Genomic DNA, 25,505 nt, shown 5'->3' with positions numbered 1-25,505 from the left:
GCTGTGGTTCAGTCTCCCCTTTCCCCCTTCACATGCCATTTTTACTAAATCTGCTTACAGTGAGTATGCTCCTGGCTTTCATGGTCTGCTCCTCTTGAGTCAGAGTTCCTTCAGCTAAAGTGCCAGTTTCCAGGAGTTAGGAGATATCTCTGTTTCCATTGCTAGGGTTTATTTAGTCGACGGAAAGAGGACCCTGCTTTGCCCACACAGGTTCCTCTGCAGTACAATGAGCTGAAGGTGGCTCTGGAGAAGGAGAAAGCTCGCTGTGCAGAGCTAGAAGAAGCCCTTCAGAAGACCCGCATCGAGCTCCGGTCTGCCCGGGAGGAAGGTAGGGGCACTCTCTACGCCAAGTCTCTGGAAAAGGCAGAGAACCCACCTCAAGCAGATGGGTTGTACTAGTTCAGCATCTGTGTTTCTGGCCCATAAGCTCTCAGTCCAGATGTCCCAAGTGTGAAAAATTCACAGCATCCTTGGTATTGCCCATTTGGCACGATGCGTGTCCTTTTGGTCTCGGGGGCTTGAAAGACCACCCAGGGGCAGTCCGCTTGGTTTGGGCTTCTTGGTGACCCAGCTAACCAAAAGGCATCGGACTGGTCTCTTTCCAGCTGCCCACCGGAAGGCCACAGACCACCCGCACCCATCTACGCCAGCCACCGCGAGGCAGCAGATCGCCATGTCCGCCATCGTGCGGTCGCCCGAGCACCAGCCCAGTGCCATGAGCCTGCTCGCCCCGCCATCCAGCCGCAGAAAGGAGTCATCAACTCCAGAGGGTACGTTCCCAAGGGGCCCTTGGAGTTTGGTTGAAAGTGTTTTTAATCCACTAAGAAAATGCATACATACGGTAAAAGAGACAAGTAATAATACTAAGGGATAAAGAGTAAGAAGTGATGTCAGTCCCCGATGTCAGTTCCCTTACCCAGGGACCACCACTGTATTCTTCCAGCAATAGTTCATGCATGTAAGAGCATATCATATTATTCATGTATCTTATATAATTATACTTAAAGAGTATGAGGAAATAGGCATATTTTCCTTAGCCCTTTTTTCTATTAAAATATCATAGCACACTAAGCTATACACTGCAAAACACCTTTCTTCTTTTACTTAAAATGTTATCTTAGAGTGTATATTAATAATACATATGGCTAGCGGTGCCTGGGTGGCTCAGTCGGGTAAGTGTCTGACTTCAGCTCAGGTCATGACCTCACGGTTTGTGGGTTTGAGCCCCGTGTCGGGCTCTGTGCTGACAGCTCGGAGCCTGAAGTCTGCTTCAGATTCTGTGTCTCCCTTTCTCTCTGACCTTCCCCGCTTGCACTCTGCATTTCTCTCCCAAAAATAAATAAACATTAAAAAAAAAAATACCCAACTCCTAATAACCGGATATTGGAGATTTTAAGTTGATTCATAGAACTTGAGACGCATCTGTGAGTGTTAAAATAGTTTCACACTCTGTAACCTGCTGTAATGGTTTTTTAACAGCTTTATGGAGATAAATTCACATGCCATACAATTCACTCATTTGAAGTGTATGATTGGATGTTTTTTTATTAAGTGCATTAAGGGTGTACAACCATCACTTTCTAATTTGGGGACATTTTTTGGCCTTAACCTTTCCCTCCCCACAAAACTCTGCACCCGTTAGCAGTCACTCCTCATTCTCCCCTCTGCCAGACCTCTGGCAGCACTAAGCTGAATAGATTTGCTGCTCTGGACATTTCATATAAATGAAATCATACCATATTTTTTGTGTCTGGCTTGTTTCACTGAGCATAATGCTTTGGAGACTCACCCGTCTTGTAGCATTAATTAGTACTTCACTTTGTTCTGGTTGAGTAATATTCTGTTGTATGGATAGCACATCTTGTTTATTAATCCATTGATAATCGTTTGGGTTGTTTCCATCTTTAGGCTATCCTAAATAACGTTGCTGTGAACATTGTATGTTGTGGCTCCGTATGTTTTCGGCTTTCTTGGGTATATACCTAGGAATGGCATTGCTGGGTCACACCATTGCTGGGCAATCCTAATTTTAACTTTTCAAGGATCTGCCAAAACTGTCTTCCAGAGCGGCTGCACCACCTGACATTCCCACCAGCAGTGTATGAGGATTCGGATTTCTCCACACCCTCACCTTGTTTTCCATGTGTCTGATTCTAGACCTCCTAGTGGGGTGTGAAGTGATATCTCCTTGTGCTTTTGATTTGTGTTTTTCTTTCTTTCTTTTAAAAAAAATTTTTTTTAATGTTTATTTCTGAGACAGAGACAGAGCACGAGTGGAGGAGGGGCAGAGAGAGAGGGAGACACAGAATCTGAAGCAGGCTCCAGGCTCCCAGCTGTCAGCACAGAGCCCGACGCGTGGCTTGAACTCACAAACCGTGAGATCATGACCTGAACTGAAGTCGGTCGCTCAACCGACTGAGCCACCCAGGCGCCCCTCTTTCTTTTTCTTTTTTAAGTTTATTTATTTTGAGAGAGACAGAGACAGCACAAGCAGGGGTAGTGGAGGGGGCGGGGGAAGGCAGAGAGAGAGAGAGACAGAGACACAGACACAGAATCCCAAGCAGGCTCCAGGCTCTGAGCTGTCAGCACAGAGGCTGACATGGGGCTCAAACTCACGCACTGTGAGATCATGACCTGATCCAAAGTCAGATGCTCAACTGACTGAACCACCCAGGCACCCCTGATTTGTGTTTTTCTAATGACCAATCATGTTGACCATCTTTTCATGTGCTTACTGATCATTTACTTATCTTCTAGTCAGATCCTTTGCCCATTTTAAAATTGGGTTGTCTTGTTTATTATTGAGTTGTAAGAGCTTTTTATATATTCTAGCTACAAGCCCCTTGTCAGAGAGATGATTTCTAAATATCCTTTCCCATTCTGTGGGTTGTCTTTTTACTTTCTTGACGGTATCATTTGCAGCACCTAATGAATTTTTAAACATTTTCCTTCAGAATTCAGTCGGCGTCTTAAGGAGCGCATGCACCACAATATTCCTCACCGATTTAACGTAGGATTGAACATGCGAGCCACAAAGTGCGCTGTGTGTCTGGATACTGTGCACTTTGGGCGCCAGGCATCCAAATGTCTTGGTAAGAGAAGCAGTGGTGCGTTTGCCGTGGGCACCTGCATGTCTCCCCCTAAACAAATCCATCTGATGGGTGTGGGTTTTTTCCTTTAAAAATGTTTTACCATATAGCGCATTCATTTTGAAGCTTTTCATTCCAGTGGGAGGACGCTACTTTTCCTGTTGAAGGAGAGAGCTTATACATGTTTCCAGCTCACGTGTCCACCCCCCGTGTGCAAAATGCCTTGCACTTTGCTGATTTCCAGCCCTCCCGTTTTGCCAGGCTGCCCTTTCCCCACCTTTAGGCTGGGTGCTGGCTCCAGCTGAACCTTGCTGGTGGGTCCTCTACACGCCTGTTTGTGGCGGCCTGGGGAGAAGCCAGGACAACTGGGTGGAGAGCACTTGGCTCTCATGTTTCCTCTCTCTGTAGGGAGGACCTGGCTCCTGCGAAAGCTTAGGGATTTACCTGGGTGATGGGGCCTGACCGATGGGCCCTGGCTGGGGCTTGGCTGGCAGAAGGAGGAATGGTCCAGGGTTCGACAAGGTGTTTTCAGGTTGTTCACTGCTTTTCCCCAGAATGTCAGGTGATGTGTCATCCCAAGTGCTCTACGTGCTTGCCAGCCACCTGTGGCCTGCCAGCCGAGTATGCCACGCACTTCACCGAGGCCTTCTGCCGTGACAAAATGAACTCCCCGGGTCTCCAGACCAAGGAGCCCAGCAGCGGCCTGCACCTGGAAGGGTGGATGAAAGTGCCCAGGTATTGTGACAGGGTGGCTTGGGCTGGGGCACGTGCCGGCGAAGATGCCACCCCAAAATATGCCACTTTGGAACCAGGATTATTTTGAGCCAAAGGCACTTGAGAAACAGCAGGTCTAAGAAGGCCCCTCTGACCTCCCCTTTCTCTTCCTGAAAGCAGGAGATAAATCTCCCGTGTAAGAGCACCCCTCCCTTTTCCAGGAGGAAAGAAATATTCTCACCAGAAGCAGGGAGGCAAGGCTTGTAGACAAAACTCTGCAGATAAGCCTTGTTAAAGTAACACCTTATCTTCCTTTAGCCTCCCCATACATTTTAGTTGCTTTTTCATAACCACTACTCTTTGTTCAAGCTAGTATACAAACACTAGGCCTATCTGCTTTTTGGGTCTTTATTTTCTTATGGAGATTTCCAGGTACACACACATAAAATAAAAACCGTATGCTTATCTCTTGTTCGTCTGTCTGATACCAGTGGAATGCCTAGGCCAGCCACAGAACCCACAAGGGGAGAAGGAAGCTCTGCCTCCCCTGATACATGGACGGCACGGGGCACTTCCATTCCTGAGGTTTTCTAGGGAAGCGTCGTGGCTAGGATTCCCCCTCCCTCCTTCCCTCCTGAGTCTAAACCTATGTTCTTATCCATCCCTATATCCCCAGGAATAACAAACGAGGACAGCAAGGCTGGGACAGGAAGTACATTGTCCTGGAGGGATCTAAAGTCCTCATTTATGACAGCGAAGCCAGAGAAGGTAAATTAAGAATTCAGGGGGAATTTCATTGCACGTGGTTGACCCAGGTCTCCCAGTCTTGGCGTGAAGGCTTTGTTTTTCCAACTGCGTTGCAAGCCTTCTACGATTTTCCATTTTTGAAAATTAAAAACCAAATGACTTCGCTAAAGGTTATTGGTACGATACTCACGTCTATAGGTCTCCCCTCTGAGGAACCTGCAGGGTGCTGCCCTGAAGATCCTACCTGCTAATACACCTTCAGAGAACTTCTGCCTCAGTCAACTAGCCCATAAATCCGCATCGTCAGCAGAAATTTGACTGTGCTACTCATCTGACACACTTTATTTTGTTTTTATCTTCCCTCTCCGCCTTCTCTGCACACCTTTTTCCCTCCTCCTTTGTTCTCGTGCGCCTCTCTTTCCACGCATACTCTGTCTCTCTTGCCTTGTCTCTCTCTCTCTCTCTCTCTGTTTCTTTCTTCCTCTCTTCTCCCCTCGTTCTTGTTCCTGTTCTTTTGGTTTTCTCTCTGCCCTTCCTGTTTGCACCAAGCTGGACAGAGGCCGGTGGAAGAATTTGAGCTGTGCCTTCCCGACGGGGATGTATCTATTCATGGCGCCGTTGGTGCTTCTGAGCTTGCAAATACAGCCAAAGCAGGTGAGCGGAAGCTGGAGAACCCACGGCAGGGGGTGGGGTGGGGTGGGGTGGGGAGGTGAGGGTGCCCTCCTTGGCTCCCCCTTTTTAGTGGGGTCTAGGACTTGCATGCCTGGGCGATGTCTGACACCTCAGGGCCAGGGGTGGAGGGGGTGCCCTCCTTGGCTCCCCCTTTTTAGTGGGGTCTAGGACTTGCATGCCTGGGCGATGTCTGACACCTCAGGGCCATCCCTCCCAAGAGTGAGAGGAATCCACAGCGGACCCCTGCTCTCTGTCCCATCCCCTAGATGTCCCCTACATACTGAAGATGGAGTCTCACCCACACACCACCTGCTGGCCCGGGAGAACGCTCTACTTGCTGGCTCCCAGCTTCCCCGACAAACAGCGCTGGGTCACCGCCTTAGAGTCTGTGGTCGCAGGTGGGAGAGTTTCTAGGGAAAAAGCAGAAGCTGATGCTGTGAGTATGGAGGCAGGAGCTGGAGTCTGTCTTTGTAAAGTGGGCTGACTTGGGAGCTGACCTGAGTGGTGGGGCCCCTCTTGCCGCCTCTCCGGGGGAGGGATGGCTGAGACTGTCATGACTGGGACTCTTGTGTCACTGAGATACAGGCTGTACGCGGTCTGTCTGGTGTCACACACCCTCCCCCGGCAGCCCTTTAGAATGAGGCAGTCAGTGCCGTTAGCCAGCTCTTGGGGCGGCGATTGATCTTGGTCACGGCAGCAGCAAATGTACTCATATGGAAATCCTCTTTCTCGTTTACTCTGATGAGTTTATTTGCAAGCGCTTGGCTGTGGAGCAGCACAAAAGTCTGCCGACAGCCATGCCAACTTCGGGAAGGCTTTTCATAACCTTCTCGTACCTTCCACACGAACTGCTCTTCTGTAGGCAGGTTTGGAATCCTACTTACCCTTAAGATGTTGAAACTGTAGGTGTGCCTTGATTGGCATCACTCCTCCTGGAAACTTCCAGGATATAAACAGGGCTCCTTGCTCATTGGTGTTTTCTCCACCAAAGACCAAACGCTGGGCTCCTAGTAAGCACATTCACAGTTCACAATGGTGAACTTCTTAACCATGAGCCTCCTGATCGGAGCTTTGCTCACCGGGTGGACCAGTGATTTGATGACTTATTTTGTGGTTACCTGTGTGAGCCTGTTATTGAAATCCATGTTAATATGTGTACAATAGGGCCGTGACTGTATTTCCTACGAGCTTCTGCCTGCGTGGGTTCAGGTAAAGAGATTCAGAAGCTTGCTTCTTTGGTGCTGACACTGTGCTTTGTACTTTTGCTGCAGCCTGGAGGGGAAGGAGCCGTCCATGTGGCTTATTAACCCTTTGCAGGTGGAATCTCTTTAGCCTCAGCTTATTTCCTACCACAGAAAATCTCTCTACATCTATTTTATTTCTGCATCAAGCTGAGGCATTACTTTGATGCTAATTAACAACCACCCCAGAGATAAGCAGTAACATTCATGTTTTGCCTTCTGAGCTCAGATCAAAATAGGGGGCAAGCCAAGACCAAATGTATGTTTCTGGCATTTTCAGGAGTAACCTTCCTTCCTGGCACCAAACTTCTCTCTGTTCTTGCTTTTATTTCTCTGGATGGTTTGGTCATGAACAGTTCCATCTTACCATGTCCTTGTTTTTTTCTTTTCCTTTCTTTCCTTCTTTTTAAAATTTGTTCCAATACGAAAAGAAATTGCTTGGAAACTCCCTGCTGAAACTGGAAGGTGATGACCGTCTAGACATGAACTGCACACTGCCCTTCAGCGACCAGGTAGCACTGTTCTCTGGACACTGGCAGTAGCCGCCCCCTGCAGTCAAGAAAGAAAGGGCTCTTCCTTGATGGGGTTGTCCCCAGGATGTGATCATGCTTATGTTGTGCTTGTGACCTTCTCTCCTTGCAGGTGGTGTTGGTAGGCACTGAGGAAGGGCTCTACGCTCTGAATGTCTTGAAAAACTCCCTCACCCATGTCCCAGGAATCGGAGCAGTCTTCCAAATTTATATCATCAAGGACCTGGAGAAGCTACTCATGATAGCAGGTGGTAGGCCAAGGACATGGCGCTTTCTCTTCACTGTCGAGGGAAACTACCTGAAAGCCAGTGTCACGCTTGCGAAACACAAAGGCAGGCCCTCCTGCAGGCAGATGGAAGCAGAAGCGGCTCTTTCCCCCGTGTCCCTGCTGGTGCCCAAGCTGATGGCGCTCTCTGCCCAGATTCATTCCCCTGGTGGCCAGTGCAGTACAGTCTGACACCCCCAAAGAACACTTCACCATTCAGCCAGGGGAAGAGTAGGAGCCTCAGAGTCCTGGTAACATCAGACGCTTTGATGCCGGCGTCGTGGCGAGGTCAATGCCACCTTGAGCCATGGCCTTCTGAGAGCCTGCCTGTTAGCATGTTGCCTCTTATTTCTGTGTGACCCTCAGAAACCCTTCATCTGTTCACTGGTTAACATTTTGCCATATTTTCTCTCTCTTCCTATACAAACGTACATGCGTGCGCGCACACACACTAACTTTTGAGCCGTCTGAGAGTCCCTTGCAGCTGTGACCCCAAATTCTTCACCGTATCACCTACGAACATGGGCATTGTCTCACATAACCATGGCAAAAAATTTTTTCTCTCTTTATTGGCAGTACTATTTTTTTTTTTAATGGAAAACAGTAATTTGTTGGCTCAATGTTCAAAAACATCCACAGTCAGGTCTTATTTTAGGCGTGGCTGAAATAATATGGTCAGGAACTGGCTCTCAACACTTACTCTCTTTGCCTCTTTTGTTTTTCTGCTTGCTTGCCTTCCTTCCTTTCCTTCCTTTCCTTCCTTTCCTTCCCTCCCTCCCTCCTGTCCTTTCTCTCCATCCCTACCTTCCTCCCTTCCTACTTGACTTTATTCTTTAGAAGCGTTTTAGGTTCACAGTGAAATTGAGCTTAAAGGACAGAAAGTTCCAGTATCCCTCCACCCCCACTATCAGCATCCCCGACTAGAGTGGGACATTGGACATAACTAATGAACTTGCAGTGACACATCATCAGCCAGGGTCCAGAGTGTCCGTGAGGGTTCACTCTTGGTGGGTTTGGACAAACGTGTAGTGGCATGGGTCTACTGTCATAGTATCACACAGAATAGTTTCACGTGGCACTGTTTTTGGATTCAGGAAATTTATCCCTCGTTGGAATGCAGCTGTCTGACACACTGCTCATAGTTAAGAATTTACCTGCGGCTCCAATAACGTCCTTTCTGGTATTTTCCCCCCTGATTTGTGATCCAGTCCCAGATTGTGCACTACATTTAGTAGTGTCCCTTTAGTCTCCTTTAATCTGGAATGCATCCTTGGCCTTCCTTTGGTCCTCCATGACACTGACCTATCGGAACGGTCCGAGCCTGTCATTTCATAAAATGTCCCCTCCGTGTTCCTAACCCATCCTCATCTCCACTTTGATGGCGATTGTGTTTGAAAGTATAGTTCACATTCTCTGATTATGTCGGCAGAATTTTTTTTTTCATCCCAGAATCTTGACCAAGAGGCCAGATGTTTTCATTTTAGATCTGAAACTTGGACCTAAGCTGTGTACACAGGAGTGTCTGGGAAACTCTGTTGACCTGCATGGCCCCGCGTGGATGTTTGTGAAGAGAAGTAGAACTGCCATCCCGCACCTTTGCTTCCCTGCCTCACACTGACCGTGAAGCTCTTCCTTTTCCCTTCAGGAGAAGAGCGAGCTCTGTGCCTTGTTGACGTGAAAAAAGTGAAGCAGTCCCTGGCGCAGGCTCACCTTCCCGCCCAGCCCGACATCTCACCCAACGTTTTTGAAGCCGTGAAGGGCTGTCACTTGTTTGCTGCTGGCAAGGTAGGCTCTCCTCAGGGCCTCAGCTGGCAGAATGTTCTTGAAATCGGCTCTTCCCTCCTTTTGAGGCAGCTTACCAATTTGACCTTGAAAATTGTATGTCTTCTAACTGGGTTAAATTTCTGTTGCTTCCTTTAGACACATGAAGGAATTTGTGTAGCCATGAAATTTGCACAGGCTTTGAATCTAAAGGAAATGTCAGAGAGAAAAATGAGAATTTAACAAAACTGAAAGGAAGATCCATGCTTAGAATGTGTACGTGTGTGTATATCTGTGTCAGTGTGTGTAGGACAGAGTCTTTTTTTTTTTTTTTTTTTTTTTTTTTAAATCTAACATGGATCCCCACTCCTGGACTGGATGAAAAATGTTTTATTACTAGAAATTAGCAAATTCTGATTTATGACATTTATAGAACATAAAGTCAGTTCACGATAACTCAGGTTAATTGTTTGGTAGCTAATAGCATATTGATTTTGGTGCATAAATACATTTATTTTCTTGCCTGCTTCTTTAGGGAAACTTTTTTTATTGAAAAAATTAAGAGTGTTTGTGGGTGCCTACACATGAACATGTCTAACTTTAATGAAATCTGAATCAAGCATTTGCAGGCCGCCTGAGGCCACTGGAGTCATCCTGTTGACAACCACTGACTTTCCCTTCTCAGAAAATGGCTCACTGGGAATCTGTTGTTTAGCCACTGAGTCAGCATTTACCCAACACATCCTGTGTCCCTGACTGAGCCTTCAGAGAATTCTGTGCTGAGGAACGGAGGACCAGTGGGGGAGGGCTATGGTTGACTCCAGGAACCTCCTGAAGGGGCCTTGACCTTGGTCACTATTCTTGAGGACTTTTGGTCTCTGGAATTCTTTTCTTAGTCACTTATATGATGGTTGTGATTAACTGTGGCAATAAAAAAAGGGGGGGGGGCAGAATATAAAGTAGGAGAATGGCTGGCCTAGAAAGGTGTTGATTTGAAAAGGTTTCTTACAGGAATCTTAAGGGGCTGATAAAAGACATTGCTAGATGGGCCCAGGATTTTCAGACGGGGACTGAGCAAGGTAAAACACCGTGTGCTCTGTCAGTTTTATCAATTCTTTTCTTTTTATTTAAAAAAAGTTTTTTGGGAGTTCCTGGGTAGGTTCACTCAGTCAAGCGTCCAACTTCGGCTCAGGTCATGATCTCCTGGTTTGGGAGTTTGAGCCCCACATCGGGTTTTGTGCTGACAGCTCAGAGCCTGGAGCCTGCTTCAGATTCTGTCTCCCTCTGTCTTTGCCCCTCCCCTGCTCACACTCTGTCTCTTTCTCTCTCAAAAAATGAGTAAACATTAAAAAAAATTGATGTTATATTCCTAGTTTTGCTCTGGAGCCAGTATACACACGACTGACACTCTTTTTCTGTTCCCTGATTGCTTTTCAGATTGAGAACGGGCTCTGCATCTGTGCAGCCATGCCCAGCAAAGTCATCATTCTCCGCTACAATGAAAACCTCAGCAAGTACTGCATTCGGAAAGTAAGTCCTGGGCCTCACCTGTCCTGCTGTCCCCACCAATTGATGTGGAAGGCGTGCCGTCTCAGGGAACAGTGTGTGCCAGGTCCCTTCAGCCTTGGTGATCTCTAGGTAGGGGGAGAGGGAGAAAGAGACAGACACACCTGGAGGAAGCTTCAGAGCCTTGAGTGGCTGCCCTTTTCCCTCTCATTTTCCTTCTGTTTGTGAATGGCCTCTCTAGCCTGCCCAGTGAATTCAGCCCTTTGTTACGGGAGAAAGGAAGCTGGCTGATGGAAGACACACTTCGTTTCAATTCGCATAAAAAAGGAAGGACATCTCTCTGAGAAGCTAGCAGTCTCTGGTGGCACTTATCAGAATTTATGTCAGATCCTAGAAGTTTCTATTATTAACCTTTGGAGAAGCCAGTGATGTGTTCTGATGTGTAATTAGGGAGCTGATTGTCCTTGGAGCAGAGTGGTGGTGATGGTGACTGCCGTGTGGACAAGGTGCACATTGGATCATTTGCCTCACTTCCTGAGACTGGCTGTTGTCCCTAGGCTAGGAAAGCGCCACCTGTAGTAAGCCTGCTTTATTTCAGGTGTCTTCATGATTAGTCTCAGAAGTGAAATGACTGATGGGTGAACATACATAGAGGTCATTCTGTGTTAGGGAAATAGTTTCATCCTGGGTGGGCTGTTCGTCCACCATCCAGAAACTGAGCTGGTTATTATATACTTTCCACAACAGTTCTGAAATGCAGGGGTGGTAATCCCCAATTTTCAGGTTAGACAGTTGAGGCTGGCTTGAGATCCTGTTACAAAGTTGAGACCAAAACTGAAGTTTGATTTTTCCCTGCCATTTCACTGTGTCATGCTGCCTAAAAGTTTCCTCATACTTAGCAGGTGATCAGAAATATTCAGTGATGATAGTGTGGATTGTGAGCTTGAACTGTTAGCTTTAGGAGATTTCTCAGAAATCATTGCTTCCCTGTAATTCTTGGCTACCATTTTGAATAAGCATGCCTAGGTTTTTTTTTACTATTAGGACTGGCCTGAAAACAAGTGGAAGTAATTAGAAAGCCCATCACTAATGAAGATGACAACGATGATGAGAATAATCATATAGGTGATACAGGTTCACGTTAGAAACTTAGCTTACCAAAAGAAGGAAGCTTAAAACCACTCCCTCTAACCCTGTTTTCTCCAGTTCTTTTCCTCAGATAAGAATTTGCATTTTTAAAGATCTGTTTTTGCAACCTTTTCATTGAAATGGTGTTTCTGACTCTTTTTGGCTGCCATTTGACCTTATTTTCTTGGTCTGGGGTTGTAAAGAACTCAGAGGTAGCAAAGGGATGATCAGCCCTCGTGGGGGACACAAAAGGATGGAGTGTGCTTTGTGTGGCTGAGAACGTGAATAAGTCCAGAGGTGACCGTCTCCAAGGCGTGGTTAGTTGAGGCGGAAATGGAATAGCAGTGGAAATGGGGCTGCCCTGTGTTAACTCACATCATTTTCTTCTACCCTCTGTCTCAGGAGATAGAGACCTCAGAGCCCTGCAGCTGCATCCACTTCACCAATTACAGTATCCTTATTGGAACCAATAAATTCTACGAAATTGACATGAAGCAGTACACGCTTGAGGGTAGGGCCCAAGTCCTCCCCCCAGCCCGCACTCTGCTCCAGCCTTGCCACCAACACTAGCTCATTCCTGAAGCCCCGCTTCTCACCTGACTTTACAGAATTCCTGGATAAGAATGACCATTCCTTGGCGCCTGCTGTGTTTGCCTCCTCTTCCAATAGTTTCCCTGTCTCGATCGTGCAGGTGAACGGCGCAGGGCAGCGGGAGGAGTACCTGCTCTGCTTCCACGGTGAGTCAGGGCTTCCCGCCCGCCACTGGTCTGATGGCTCGCAGACACCAGGAGCCCCAGACCCTACCAGCACCCTTGCCTGGTCCAGCTCTCTCATATTCTTTCCTGAGAGCAGCCACTTCTTTCCTTCTCTGCCCCTTCTTTCTCTCCCTTTCCTTTCTCTTTTTTCCCTTCCTTCTTTCTTGCATTTTCTTGTGATGTTTCTCTTCATTCTTTTTCATTTCCCCCCTTCTTCCTATCTCTGGGTCTTTCTGTCTGTTCCTCCTTGTGTCTGGGTCTTTCTCCTTTTCCTCCTCCTTTTGCCTCTTATTTTCTGTCTCTTCCGCTTTCCTTTAACACATCTCTGAGAGATGTGACTCAGCAAAGGTCTTCAGGTTTTAATGATCCAGTTAAATCTGGCTGGTGGTCCCCTGGGTTCAATCCCTTATTCTTCTATCAAAGTATGTGTCATTGATACTGATGCCTCTGGCTGTGCTGATGCCCCGGGCTCCAACTCCTTGCAGAATTTGGGGTGTTCGTGGATTCTTATGGAAGACGTAGCCGCACAGACGATCTCAAGTGGAGTCGCTTACCTTTGGCCTTTGGTAAGTGATGCAAGGTATGGAGGGCTCTGTTCTGCCAGCAGCTGGTGTCCTAGGAAAAAATTGCAGGTGGACTCCTTTTTGGGTCAAGCACTATGCTTATGGATTACGTTAGACACCAAGCACCACAGGTGAGAGTCACCTGAAGAAGTGTTCAGGGCAAAGATTCTGATGAAGAACCACGTAAGCCAAGGCCACTGGCCTTGTGAAATATCTGTTAGGCTCTCATGACAGAAAGGAGAGCATTGCCTGTGAATTTAAATCATTTCAAAGGCTGCAGAGTATCCCATGGCATAGCTGAACACCTGTCAGTTTAATCAGTTCTGATTAGGCAGAGCAGGCAGATCATGCTCATTCTTTCTGTAAGTACAAACATTGCTATGATGAACATCTTGCACTGATCTTTGCACACTTGTCAAATAGTACCTGCTGCTCATAAGCCCTCAAAGTGGAGCTGCTGGGTCAAAGCACAAGCACACACCTACGTGCAAATATGTACATACATGTCTGTGTGAATGTTCTGAAATGCCGTTACGGTTGAAATACCTGTCGAGGCTATTTGGTTTATCTATTGCTGCATAACAAGTTCCAAAACTTGTTACGGACAAGACAACAACAACTTGTCATTGCCTAAGATGCTGAGGCTGGACTGGATAGTTCTGCTTCGTGTGGTTCCAGTGGGGGCACTGGGATAAGTAGGAAGTCCAAAATGGCCTCACAAAATGGCAGGCAATTGGTATAATTGTTGGGAACTCAGCTTGGGCTGGTGGCTGGAGGTCTCAGTTCCTCTCCACGTGGGCTTCTTCCAAGAGTGCAGAAGTGCAAGCTGGCAGGCCTTCTTGCTACCACCACATCCTACTGGTTAAAGCAGCCACAGGGTCAGCCTAGATTCAAGGGAAGGAGGCTCTGTCCACCAGGGCCTGAGTACCAGGAGGCACGACTAACAGTCTAATACCAAAGTCCTAGTTTACTGAAAGGAATGGTAGTGATAATCTCCTTTACTTTTAAGACAGAAAAAGATCTCATCATATCCTAGAGTTTCAGTGACACTATGATATTGATATATAGTATTAAGGCCAGAAATATTTAATTATCTATGAACCCGATCTTTAATGTTTTTTGAAAACATATACAATGAAACACTTTAAAAAGGTATACAATGAAAAGCCTCACCCAAATAACCTGTCTCCCTAATTCTCCATTCCCTCTCCCCCAAAGGGGGAAAAAATACTTCTTTGAGTTTCTTATCCTTCCAGTGCTTTATGCAAATACAGACGCATAAGAAAATATATTCTTATCTACCCCCCAACACACTTTAAAAATGCTTTTTGTTTAAATCAGTATGGTGACACACTTTACACATTCTGAATCTTGCTTTTCACACTAAGTAAAATTGTACACTTCAGGTTTTTTTAATGTATCAGTACATAGAGAGCTTCCTGCAGGTTTTACAACTATGCAGAATTCCATAGATGTACCATAATTTATTTAACTGACCCCCTATAATGTCCCCTTGAGTTGGTTCCCATCGTCTGCTCTGACAACATGGCAGTGAGTATACTTGAACATGCCTCATTATGTTGGCACATGGATGTATGTGTAGGATAAATCCCTTTAGGTGGGACTGCTAGGTCCAAGGTGGCCTTGCAGCCTGGTTTTGAGTTTCTCTTTTAACCCTTCCTTGCCCATGCTCTTCTGTGGTGGCCATGCAGCCTACAGAGAACCCTATCTGTTTGTGACCCACTTCAACTCACTAGAAGTAATTGAGATCCAGGCACGCTCTTCTCTGGGGTAAGCATTGCCCTTTCAGACTTTGAAAACCTCGGCGGTTGGGGCTTGGGGCCAAGTGTGTGTTTCTTTCCATTCCATCTAGCAACGGAGATAACCTGAATGTAAACTCTTATCTGGAACTCCATAGGACCCCTGCCCGAGCGTATTTGGAAATCCCGAACCCACGCTACTTGGGCCCTGCAATTTCCTCAGGAGCGATTTACCTGGCGTCCTCATACCAGGATAAATTAAGGGTTATTTGCTGCAAAGGAAACCTTGTGAAGGAGTCCGGCACTGACCATCACCGGGGCCCCTCCACCTCCCGCAGGTACAACACTTCTCCTTACAGGAGGCAGAGTGTTTTTCTGTAAGATAGCAGGAAATTTTGCTAAACTGGTCAAAGGTTTCCCAGTCTTCAAGCTTAAGCCACTCATTTCTTTGGGATCTATAGCACTAAAGTGCCCTTTACAAGCATCAGGAGAATTTTTAAATGCCCCCTTGGAAAAAGGTGGAAGGAAATGTCTGGTCTTTCTCTGTTGAGTTTTTTAGTGGCACTAGAATCGATCATGAATTGTGCATTCATTGCTTTAGCAGATACTCTGCCATGCTACTTGGGCTTGCTGCAGGAGGTGTGGTGCTGAAGAACTAGATGCAGTCCCTCCCTGATAGAGCCCAGTGGGAGAGAGGCCATGATGAGCAATCAGGCAATTATAGCCTCGCTTAGAAGGATGGGCCTCTGACTAGGGTAGTTTAAGGCACCACGGGAGCCCAGAACAGGGTTCCTAGCTTGGACTTGGGGGCCAGGGAAGATTTCCCAGAAGAAATAACACCATCCGTATGGGTCATGCTTTCCTCTTTCTTTGCATGTCTTCTAATTTTTTGTTGGGAGGCTGAACATTTCAAATACTATAATGTGGCAACTCTGGAAATCAGTTCCCCACCTCTCCCCCGTTTTTGTTGTTGCTGTTTTTGGTGTTATTTTTTTAATGTTTATTTATTTATTTTGAGGCGGGTGGGCAGAAAGGGAGAGAGAATCCCAAGCAGGCTCTGCACAGACAGTGCAAAGCCTAATGCCGGACTTGAATTCATGAACCAAGAATTCATGACCTGAGACAAAATCAGGAGTTGGCTGCTCATCCGACTGAGCCACCCAAGGGCCCCTGTTGTTCCTGTTTATTGAGTGACTCTCCTGGACTAAATCTGTAAAGTCTGTATTCTTTGTTATGTGGGGCTGGCCATTCAAGTTTCTGCTTGGTTAGGTTAGTTATCAGCTAATGACAGGGCAGAGATTTTGTTCAATGCATTGAATCAGTAAGTCTCTCACCTTTTGCTTAGGGTGTGTGTGTGTGTGTGTGTGTGTGTGTACGTGTGTGTTGGGCATACCTTCAATGCTCAAAGTCAGCCAGAATTGAGAACTGAAGCCTTCTCAGGTTTTTCCTGTGTGCATGGCCTTCTAAATCCCTATGAATATAAGGGACCATTTCAAAATGCCTTGCAGACATCTTATTCCCAGATTTCCTTTTGAGTGTTTTGGCCAGCCTCTTCCCCAACTGGCAGCACTCCCTCAGGTATTTGGCAGATTAAACACTTGCTGTTGATTGTTCTTGATAAACATCTGGGAATAGGGCTTTTCTCATGAGCAAGCCCTGACTTGGGTCAAGGAAAAAGCCCCGCGAATGGTCTTTTCTGGGGAGTAGCCATGCAGGTCAGACTGTTTTCTGGGGATGGGGCTTTTTGGGGAGTTTCGATCCTGATCTCTCTCCAGAGGCTACTCTTACAGGGCTCTTAGTTTCAAAACTGCAGCTCTGGGGAGAAAGGGGGTAGAAATAGGTCACATTAACATGTCACAAAACTTCTTCTTCCTGGGGTTATCAGTTATTTTTCTTGCATAAATGCCCTTGCTGTTAGAGTTCTTACAAGTCTGGTTAATTTCCAGAGTTCTGAAAAGTTTATTTTGACGGCTGTTGCCAGTGTTCCTTTGCTTTTATGGAGGAACGGGTGTTCGGCGATCCTTGCTGTACCATTCTGGAAGTGCTTTTCCTCTTTTTGATACAGGTGGTAGCGCAGCACACATTCTTGTACCTAATGTTCCTTGGAGACTGCTCCACGTTGGCATCAGAAGTATTCTTCATTGTTGTTTTTATGCCTACATAGCATTCCTTCATGTGACCTTGATTTATTTAACTGCTTTTTTATCAATGGATTTTAGGGTTATTTACAGACTGTTGCTACAGTAAATTAAATGATTTTGTGCTTCTGTCATTTTGCATGCTTAGGAATCTATCTGTAGGATAAATTCCTAGAAACAAAATTGACGGGTGACATCAGACGTCTGTTTGTAATTTTGATAGATCTTGCTGAAAATTCCTCCCTGAAGGCCAGATCTGTCTGCAATGCCATCAGCAGTGCATGGAAGTGGGACTGACCTGGTCTTGACACAGAGGGCTGTGAGCCAGATCCAGGTCGATGTGGAGCTTTGATTATATAACTTTAAGATCGTGGTCTGCAAATAAATTCTGAGATTATTTAACCCAAGGGGAATACTTAACTGACCTAGGATTTAAATTTTTCTGGAATGGTATGTCTACTCTGTGAAGAATTACATGGATCCCCTACCATGTGCTAGACACAATGTCTGGGGCTGGGGATCCACAGATGAAGACATGTTTTTATTCTCAAGGGACTTAGTCCCTCCACCACATTGTAATTATCTCTAATATTAAAAAATGCTTAGATCTTGAAAAAAATCATAAATTTAATATTCTGAGACTATGTCCTAATGAATAGTTTTTCTTCTGTTGAAATATAAGAGTTAGTCTGAATTTTTGGTCAGTGTGGTTTTAGTCCCAGGCACTTGGTAGAAAATCAGAAGTGCCAAATAACCAGCGGTTCCTAACTGTTTTGGCTTGACCCTGCCTCAGAAGGAACTGTTCAAAGGGCTACAGTTCTATCCTGAAACGTCCAGATTTTCTTTAAGTAGTTTCCAAGTCATGCCAAGAACAAATCAAAGTACCATAATTAGATTTTTTTTTTTCTCCACTGCCTCACTAATTAGATGGCAGGCACCTTCCTTCTGAGACTATATGGTGTCTCTGTAAGAAGTTGCTTATTCCTGTGGTTGGAAATGGTTCCGGTTCCTTTGAACAAGAGGCAGAAATAATGCTGTTGCTTTCCTACTGTTGCCAGGCATGTGTGGAAAATCAACAGTTAGTCTTTGGTTGTCTCTTGACTTATAAAATGATCTTTTTATGCAGACTGCTTTGGCAGGTCAGAATGTAGAAGCCCAGCTTGGCTGAATATGATTCACTGCAGGCCTCATTGCCCTGGTCTGTTTAGCAGAGCAAGAAATGAAACTCTTTGCAAACAAAACAAAAACAAAAAAACATAAAATTGGCATGGTAGATCATTGGTCATTAATGGATACAGAGATAGAAGATTGCCCACTTGGCCTAGAATGATGGGTATTTTCTTTCATTCCATTAATCTGACATCCCAAATGGCCTTCCTTGAGCCATCCTTCTTCCCCAGGGCACTGAGTATCTTCTCACTTGCTTTATGATGGGCCCCTGTGGACACATTTTATAATTTCATCTCCATTACAAACAGGCTTAATGTAATTCTCCTAGTTGGAACTTATTTTTTTTGTCTTCCATATCTTAAAGCCACACGACTAGAGATGAATATAAACCTTCATTTCAAGATGCTGAAATCTGAGTTATCTCAGATTTTTCTGCTGTACCCACCTAGCACAGGAGGGTTCTGGCTTTCTGGGCATGTTATCTGGAATCTTGACAGAATTGCACAGGGAAGCCAGACAATGACTTGAAAAACTTCACAATGAACTGATCACTTATCTAATTATCTCTACTCACCTCTCTGTTTCACTGTAGAGCAGGAATCAGCAAACTTCTGTTAAGGTCCAGATAGTAAATATTTTTGGCATTGTGGGCTATATGGTTGTCTCAACCATTCAACTATTGTTGTAGTATGAAAGCCGAACAACCAGTGCAAAACCAGATGGGCATGGCTGTGTTCCAATAAAACTTTATTTATAAAACCAGGGCATCTGTCCAGATTTGGCCTTCAAGCTTGCTCTAGAGTCTCTCCTCCCCCAGTAGGTGTCTTTGCTTCTCATTTGTTTTCAATTATGAACATTGACAAAGAGATTCTGGTAGTTGGACCAATAATTGAAGAAAAAATCAACTAACTTGGCCCCTTCCAAAGAGAAGGATTTAAATTTTTTTTTTTTTCAACGTTTATTTTATTTTTGGGACAGAGAGAGACAGAGCATGAACGGGGGAGGGGCAGAGAGAGAGGGAGACACAGAATCGGAAACAGGCTCCAGGCTCTGAGCCATCAGCCCAGAGCCCGACGCGGGGCTCGAACTCACGGACCGCAAGATCGTGACCTGGCTGAAGTCGGACGCTTAACCGACTGCGCCACCCAGGCGCCCCCCAAAGAGAAGGATTTAAATATCAAGGATTAAGATGGGCCTCTGGGAAAACCAGTGACTCTCTCAAACATTTCTGAAGAAATGACTGATTTTACTGCAAAAGTCCAACATTGATGGAAAGTATGTCATCGAGCATATTAGCATACAATTTCGCTGCAAAAATTAGAGCAAGATAAATCAGTATGTGATTCATACTTGGCTCATTCTTAGAATCAGCCTGTAATTCCAATTGTAATTTAGATTTTAAAAATAACGAGGATAAATTTACTTGCCCGATTTCTACTTTTATTTTCTGAGATAAAGTTCCAATCAATCAAAACATGTTCTCCAAGTAATATTCTCCATAAAATGTGCCCATGTTAAGTCGGTTCCCTTTTCCTGGCTCTAATTATACTGAGATGAGGAGGACTGACTACTTTTTCTGCTCGTTGGGGTGGGAAGGAATTAACTCTCAGTTCTGTTTCTGGATCTCCCTTCTTCAGAGAGGTGGTAAGGGCTGTACCTGCTGAAATCTTCATTCGAAATACCCAGGCCGGGCTCGGGGGAGGGTTGGATTGGCCATACAAAAAGGCCCCAGTGTTTTCTATTGTTTGGTTATTAACTGTCAATCTTCAGGGCCAGGGCCGTGTTTTGAGCAACTGTACTGTTTTTGTCTGTCCTGCTCAGTTTTCTAATTCTGTCAGGCCTGATCCCCCTCACATCAGTATTGGGTGCCACAAATATGCTTGGAAAGCCACCTGGAAGGAGGGGTGACCAAACACCAGGCCGACGAGTGAGACAGAATTGGCAGATGTGTACAGGCTTTCTCAAAATTGCTCCCTTGCATCAAGGGCCTTTGAGCAGCCTCCTCCCCTAAATGAAGACTTCCTTCTGTGCCTTATAGATTCTGCAAAATACTTATGTCAGTAGGATACTGGGTGGGGATTAGGATGTCAAACTGACCTGTCTCGGAATCCCAGTTCTGCATCTCCCTAGCTCAGGCCAGGCACTCAGTCTCCCTGTCTCCACATCGCCTCTGCTGTGAGGGTCATGCCTGCTCTTAGCTTGTGGAGCTGTCATGACAATGTAATGAGTCAAAGCACATAAAGAGCTTAGCACAGGGTCTGGCAGTAAAAACCCGCACTGAGACCAGGAAGCTTGATTTTCTTTTGTTGTCCTCTTTCTCTTCCTGTCCTATCAAAAGAAAACAAAAAGCCTGAAGAACTCCTGGTGGGATTGGGACCTGGGGGCTGCTCAGAGGAAGAAAATGCCCCTTTGAGGTTGTGACTTCTCATTTCGCACCTCCCTTTCCTGTTGCCCACAGCCCCAACAAGCGAGGCCCGCCAACATACAACGAGCACATCACTAAGCGTGTGGCCTCTAGCCCGGCGCCACCGGAAGGCCCCAGCCACCCACGAGAGCCAAGCACACCCCACCGCTACCGAGAGGGGCGGACAGAGCTGCGCAGGGACAAGTCTCCTGGCCGCCCCCTGGAGCGAGAGAAGTCCCCAGGCCGGATGCTCAGCACGCGGAGGGAACGCTCACCTGGGAGGCTGTTTGAAGACAGCAGCCGGGGCCGGCTGCCTGCGGGAGCCGTGAGGACCCCACTGTCCCAGGTCAACAAGGTGAGGCACCATCCAGAGAGGCCAGAGGAGTGACCTGAGGAGCTGAGGGCCCTTTGGGGCCACTGTTGTAAAAAGGAGACTCTGTTATTATTAATTCAGATTTTTTAGGACATGGTAACAAGTTTAGGAAGAAAATGTATTTAAGAAGAGGCCTTTCTAAGCAAATGGATAATGCATACATGTGTACCTCAAAACGGAATAGCTACCCTAAGGTATATCATTCGCTTCCCCAGAGGCAACCAGTGTTCGCAGTTTCTAGAGATACTCTATGCACATAAGCAAATATCTATGTGTATCCTCCCTTCTTAAACACAAATGATAGCCTACTATACAAAACGCTTATGTCTTATTTTTTTCAGGCACATCTACAAATACGTACCTCAAGAATTTTTTGGAAGGCTACACAGAAACTGGTTAACAGTGGTTGCCCCCTAGAACTTTGAGCTTTTTGAAATCTTTAAATCATACACGTTATTATCTGTGTAATTTTAGGTTAGCAATTGAGATGGAGGGATGTGTTGAAGGAAAGGGGGCCCCAACGAGCAGGGGGAGGCCCAAGTACTTGATGCCTCCTCGGTAGGCTTGGTTCCAGGGACCCCTCTGGACAGCACAGCCACCTTTCTGTCCTTGGGGGCTGGTTTTCTAGATCACATTCTCCCAAGGCCACCTGCAGTTGGCTCTTGGGACCCCTGCCGATAAAGAGAGGAGGAAAGGCCATTCAGTGTTTTTTCTTCTCCCCTCTGATTTACCGATAAAATGGGGGCTTTTGTGTGTGTGTGTGTGTAACAGAGATCCATCCACAGCTTTGGAGAATTTTCTGTGAATGTCATTCCCTGATGAACCCCAAGCTCAGAGCTGGAGCCGTACTGTGGAGCACTCCCTATTAACAGCTGCAGGGAGGCCGGGTGGTGCACACTTCCTCCTGGGATCAGGCAGGGGGAGCACAGGCATTTCTGGCCCCCTCAGCTAAAACCCCCTCCTTATTTTGCTCCTAGGTCTGGGACCAGTCTTCAGTATAAATCTCAGCCAGAAAAACCAACTCCTCATCTTAATCTGCAGGAAAACCCCAAACACTCTAAGGAACTTTGCTGAAGGGGACCCCAGCCCCCATCTGCTCAGCCACCCCACGGCACAGCTGGGTCCAGACCCACCTCAGTGTGGACGCCCTGCAGCCAGGTGGTGCCGGGCTGAGGCTCTCGGGAGCCGTCAGCACCTTCCTGCAGTCACCCTCTGTGCACTTTCTCTTTCAGAGCATTCACAAACTTTTATACCTGGCTCTAGCCTGTACCAGTTCATCAAAGGAAACCAACCTGCGCTAACTACAACGTGGTTAGAATCCTATTTAATAGCTACTTTAAGATCCTAGGGTTGGTTGGTTTTCTTTTTTTTTTTTTTTAAAGACAACAGAATTCTTAATAGATTTGAATAGCAATGTATTTCCTGTCGTAGTCATTTTTAGCTAGATCACACCATCAGGTCTTTGCTACGGAAACGTATTGTAGAAGAGTCCCCGCCAGTTGGCTAACCTCCTGCGCTCATGTAGGTTCATTCTTGTTCCAGTCCATCCTCACAGATGGCCCTGTTTTACCCAGGGTGACATCTTAGCCAAATGTTTACTGTTCTCATTGCCTTTTATGGCCTTGACGACTTCCCCTCCCACCAGCTGAGAATGTACGGAGGTCATCAGGCCTCAGCTCGGAGGCAGTGACTTGGGGCCAAGGAACCTCGAGGAGCTCTCCCTCCCCGCCCCTCAGCGTCATCTCCCCAGCCTGCTGTCCCTGCTTTCCATGTAGCTTTGGCCAGGAAAGCATGCAATAGACTTGCTCGGAGCCCAGCGTTGATGAGTCTCTGGGCCTGGGAGAGGACCGGGGGGCCATCCACCTCCTGTCCGCGACAGCGCGTCGTTCCCCACCCTGGGATGGGAAGAGACCCGTCCGGGAGTTCTGCATGGCGGTTTCACTGCATGTGCTGCCCCCCGACCTGGCTGCCCCCCTGGGTTGCTCTGCCAATGTACTAGTACCATACCATCGCTCCCGCTGAATCGAGACCCTCTGACCACTTGCCAATTCACTGGCCACAAAAAGCTGCAGTCTGTAGCACTGAACAAACAAAAAACCAAACGCTCAAGCCTTACGACCAGAGAAGGATTTCAGCAAACCACCACCTCACACCTTCACGCTTCCCTGCCGCCTCCCTCGTGGATGACTCCGTGTTCACACAAAATCCAGCACAGTTCTACCCCACGAAACTGTGACTTCCCAAGTGAGCCTTTCCCTAGGGCTAGACTAAGACCAGGAAGTTGGAGAGAGCCGCGGCCCCTCTTCCACCTCTGCTGGGGTCAGGAGGTCCTCCTTAGGTGCAGTGCTGCTCACATGGTTTCTCTCTGCCCGCTACCAGAATGCAAAATTCCTGGCAACTGGTAAAGAACCAACCTAGAGGCTTTGCAGTTGGCAAGCTAACAGCGGCCTTACTTCTGCCTTTAATCTCCCACAAGGCATCTCTTGCTTCTGATTCTCCATGACTCTTAGGCATGCCTCGAACAACCAAGGCACATCCTAGGTAGGCTGAAAGGCAGACCTGTTTCCACCACTGCAGGGGAACATGACCACGTTTCAACCCACGTCAGATCACTTTCCAGATTGCAACCTGGCCCAAATCCCAGCTCCTTCCTGCTCGTCTCTTAACCTAAGTGCTTTCTTGTTCGAAACGCCTATGTCCCTCCCTCCACGTTATTGCACCCTTGGCAGGTGTCATGCTGTTGTGTTTTATGTGTCGCTTGGAGTCTTTGGGGTCACACTGCATCCCCTCCCTCCCCCAGGGCAGATCAGACTGAATGTTTGCTGAAGTTTTTGTCTCTTGGTCCACAAGTATTTGGAAAGGTCACTGAAAACTGGTCTTTCAGTCTTGGCATTTCATTTAGGATCTCCATGAGAAATGGGGCTTCTTGAGCCCTGAAAGTGTATATTGTGTGTCTCATTTGTGAAAAATGCTTCCTGCTATAGAACTAGCTCAAAAGACTGTACATATTTACAAGAAACTTTATATTCGTAAAAAAAAAAAAAAAAAAAAGGAAATTGAATTGGTTTCTACTTTTTTATTGTAAAAGGTGCATTTTTCAACACTTACTTTTGGTTTCAACGGTGGTAGTTGTGGACAGCCACCTTCACTGGAGGGTGGGGAGCTCCGTGGGACCACCAAGATGCCAGCAGGAAATACCGTACCACGAAATTGCAGTCAAAAGCTTATTAGCATACGTAAGATTCTAGGTCTCCAAAAGTACAGGCTTTTTCTTCATTACCTTTTTTATTCAGGATGAGGAAAAGAACACAAGGAACAATTCAAGATCCACCTTGAGAGGAATGAACTTTGTTGTTAAACAATAGTGAAATAAAGCAATGATCTAAAATGTTTGCTTTTGTGCAACGACCTCTTCTTTTCTTGAGAGACCATAAAAGTCCTCAGTATTGCCAGTGTCAGCATGGGCTTGTTACTGTGGCATGGGACCTTGCTTCCCTCTCGAGGAGGCTTTTTTGTGGGGTCGGGGGAGCAACACAGAGGCCAGAGCACACTGCTCTCCTGGAGTCAAGAGCCCGGTAGCAGTCTTTCCCAAGAGCAAGACCTTGTTGGAAGTTTGGTCACTATTTCCAGTGAACCATAAACTGGCTGTTAGGTCACTTTATAGGACTGCAGAACAGGAAAGGTCCTTATGCAAACAGGCCATTTTGAAAGGATTACTTGAGGATGGATTACCTAATTTTCCCATAATGCAGCTAAGCAGGAAAACAGGTCACTTTAAAACTTCTCTCCATTATAAGGTCGTGGGGGAGTTTTTAAAAATATTTTTGACAGAGAAAGAACAAGAACAAGTGGGGTAGGGGCAGAGAGAGGGAGACACAGAATCCGAAGCAGGCTCTGAGCTGTCAGCACAGAGCCCGATGCAGGGCCGAACCCACAGTGAGATCGTGACCTGAGCCAAAGTTGGACGTTCAACCGACTGAGCCACCCAGGTGCCCCGGTCGTGGGGAATTTAATGATGTAGATTTATTTCCTTGGGGGGAGGAGTTTGGATCAAGGTAATTTAAAATGTAAATACTTCTATTTTTAACTGGATGGATTTTTACAGTCTGTGAGGTAAATTTTTCCCATGATTGTTAGTACAAACTCTGCTTGATCCAAACATCAGTTTTGGCAAATGGTGAATTTTTTCATGGTTCCTGTTGCTTTCTACTCTTCGATTTTTATTTTCCAATGAAGGTATCTGACCACAGTCACAATCGGACTGGGAGGGCCGTATCTGACATGCTTCTTACAGGGACTGTACCTGCAAATCTGTTTTCTACTTTACTGTTGGAGATAAAAATCTGCCAAAGGTCATAACTATAAGAATGAAAATGACTCAGAAGATGAATAAAATGTCAGAACCTTTCTTTTCTTATAATACTGGGGAAAGTCCATTAAACACCAACCATTTCAATTAATGTCCTGAGGATTCTTGGCAGCCAAGGAATACTTTCTAAGTAAATACGGTTTGGTTCCAAAAGGAATGTGCCAGAAAGGTTCTTTGGACCCTAAGGAATGACTTCAAAGAACTGACAAATCACTCAGCCACACCATAAAATGAGGCCCAACCTTCCACGGGGCCCCCACTCCTGTTTCTTAAGCACAAAATCAGACATCACGTTTTCTGTGCTTAACTTAATTTTCATG

The 25,505-nt window shown here is 46.3% G+C and overlaps 1 protein-coding gene across 17 annotated transcripts in view; it reads left to right on the top strand.

The window, feature by feature from the left end:
- The window catches only part of CIT (citron rho-interacting serine/threonine kinase), a 163,137-nt gene extending 138,929 nt beyond the window's left edge, over positions 1–24,208 (top strand). For 7 of the 17 annotated variants that reach the window (XM_045458900.1, XM_045458889.1, XM_045458886.1 and 4 more), the window contains 19 exons: positions 166–328; positions 606–770; positions 2,955–3,092; positions 3,644–3,824; positions 4,480–4,571; positions 5,100–5,204; positions 5,489–5,658; positions 6,387–6,431; positions 6,895–6,975; positions 7,106–7,241; positions 8,904–9,043; positions 10,457–10,549; positions 12,056–12,164; positions 12,262–12,390; positions 12,894–12,974; positions 14,684–14,762; positions 14,890–15,069; positions 20,498–20,798; positions 21,794–24,208. In XM_045458900.1, the coding sequence (XP_045314856.1) occupies positions 166–328; positions 606–770; positions 2,955–3,092; positions 3,644–3,824; positions 4,480–4,571; positions 5,100–5,204; positions 5,489–5,658; positions 6,387–6,431; positions 6,895–6,975; positions 7,106–7,241; positions 8,904–9,043; positions 10,457–10,549; positions 12,056–12,164; positions 12,262–12,390; positions 12,894–12,974; positions 14,684–14,762; positions 14,890–15,069; positions 20,498–20,798; positions 21,794–21,817 (2,412 nt within the window). In that variant the 3' untranslated portion in view covers positions 21,818–24,208. The remainder of the gene's footprint in view (positions 1–165; positions 329–605; positions 771–2,954; positions 3,093–3,643; positions 3,825–4,479; positions 4,572–5,099; positions 5,205–5,488; positions 5,659–6,386; positions 6,432–6,894; positions 6,976–7,105; positions 7,242–8,903; positions 9,044–10,456; positions 10,550–12,055; positions 12,165–12,261; positions 12,391–12,893; positions 12,975–14,683; positions 14,763–14,889; positions 15,070–20,497; positions 20,799–21,793) is intronic. The other 10 variants (XM_045458893.1, XM_045458891.1, XM_045458897.1 and 7 more) reach the window with 3 other exon arrangements.
- Positions 24,209–25,505: the final 1,297 nt, after the last annotated feature.

The sequence above is a fragment of the Leopardus geoffroyi genome, chromosome D3 (assembly GCF_018350155.1).
Source record: "Leopardus geoffroyi isolate Oge1 chromosome D3, O.geoffroyi_Oge1_pat1.0, whole genome shotgun sequence".
NCBI classification, from domain to species: Eukaryota; Metazoa; Chordata; class Mammalia; order Carnivora; family Felidae; genus Leopardus; species Leopardus geoffroyi.
This window is presented reverse-complemented; position numbering and strand designations above follow the sequence as displayed.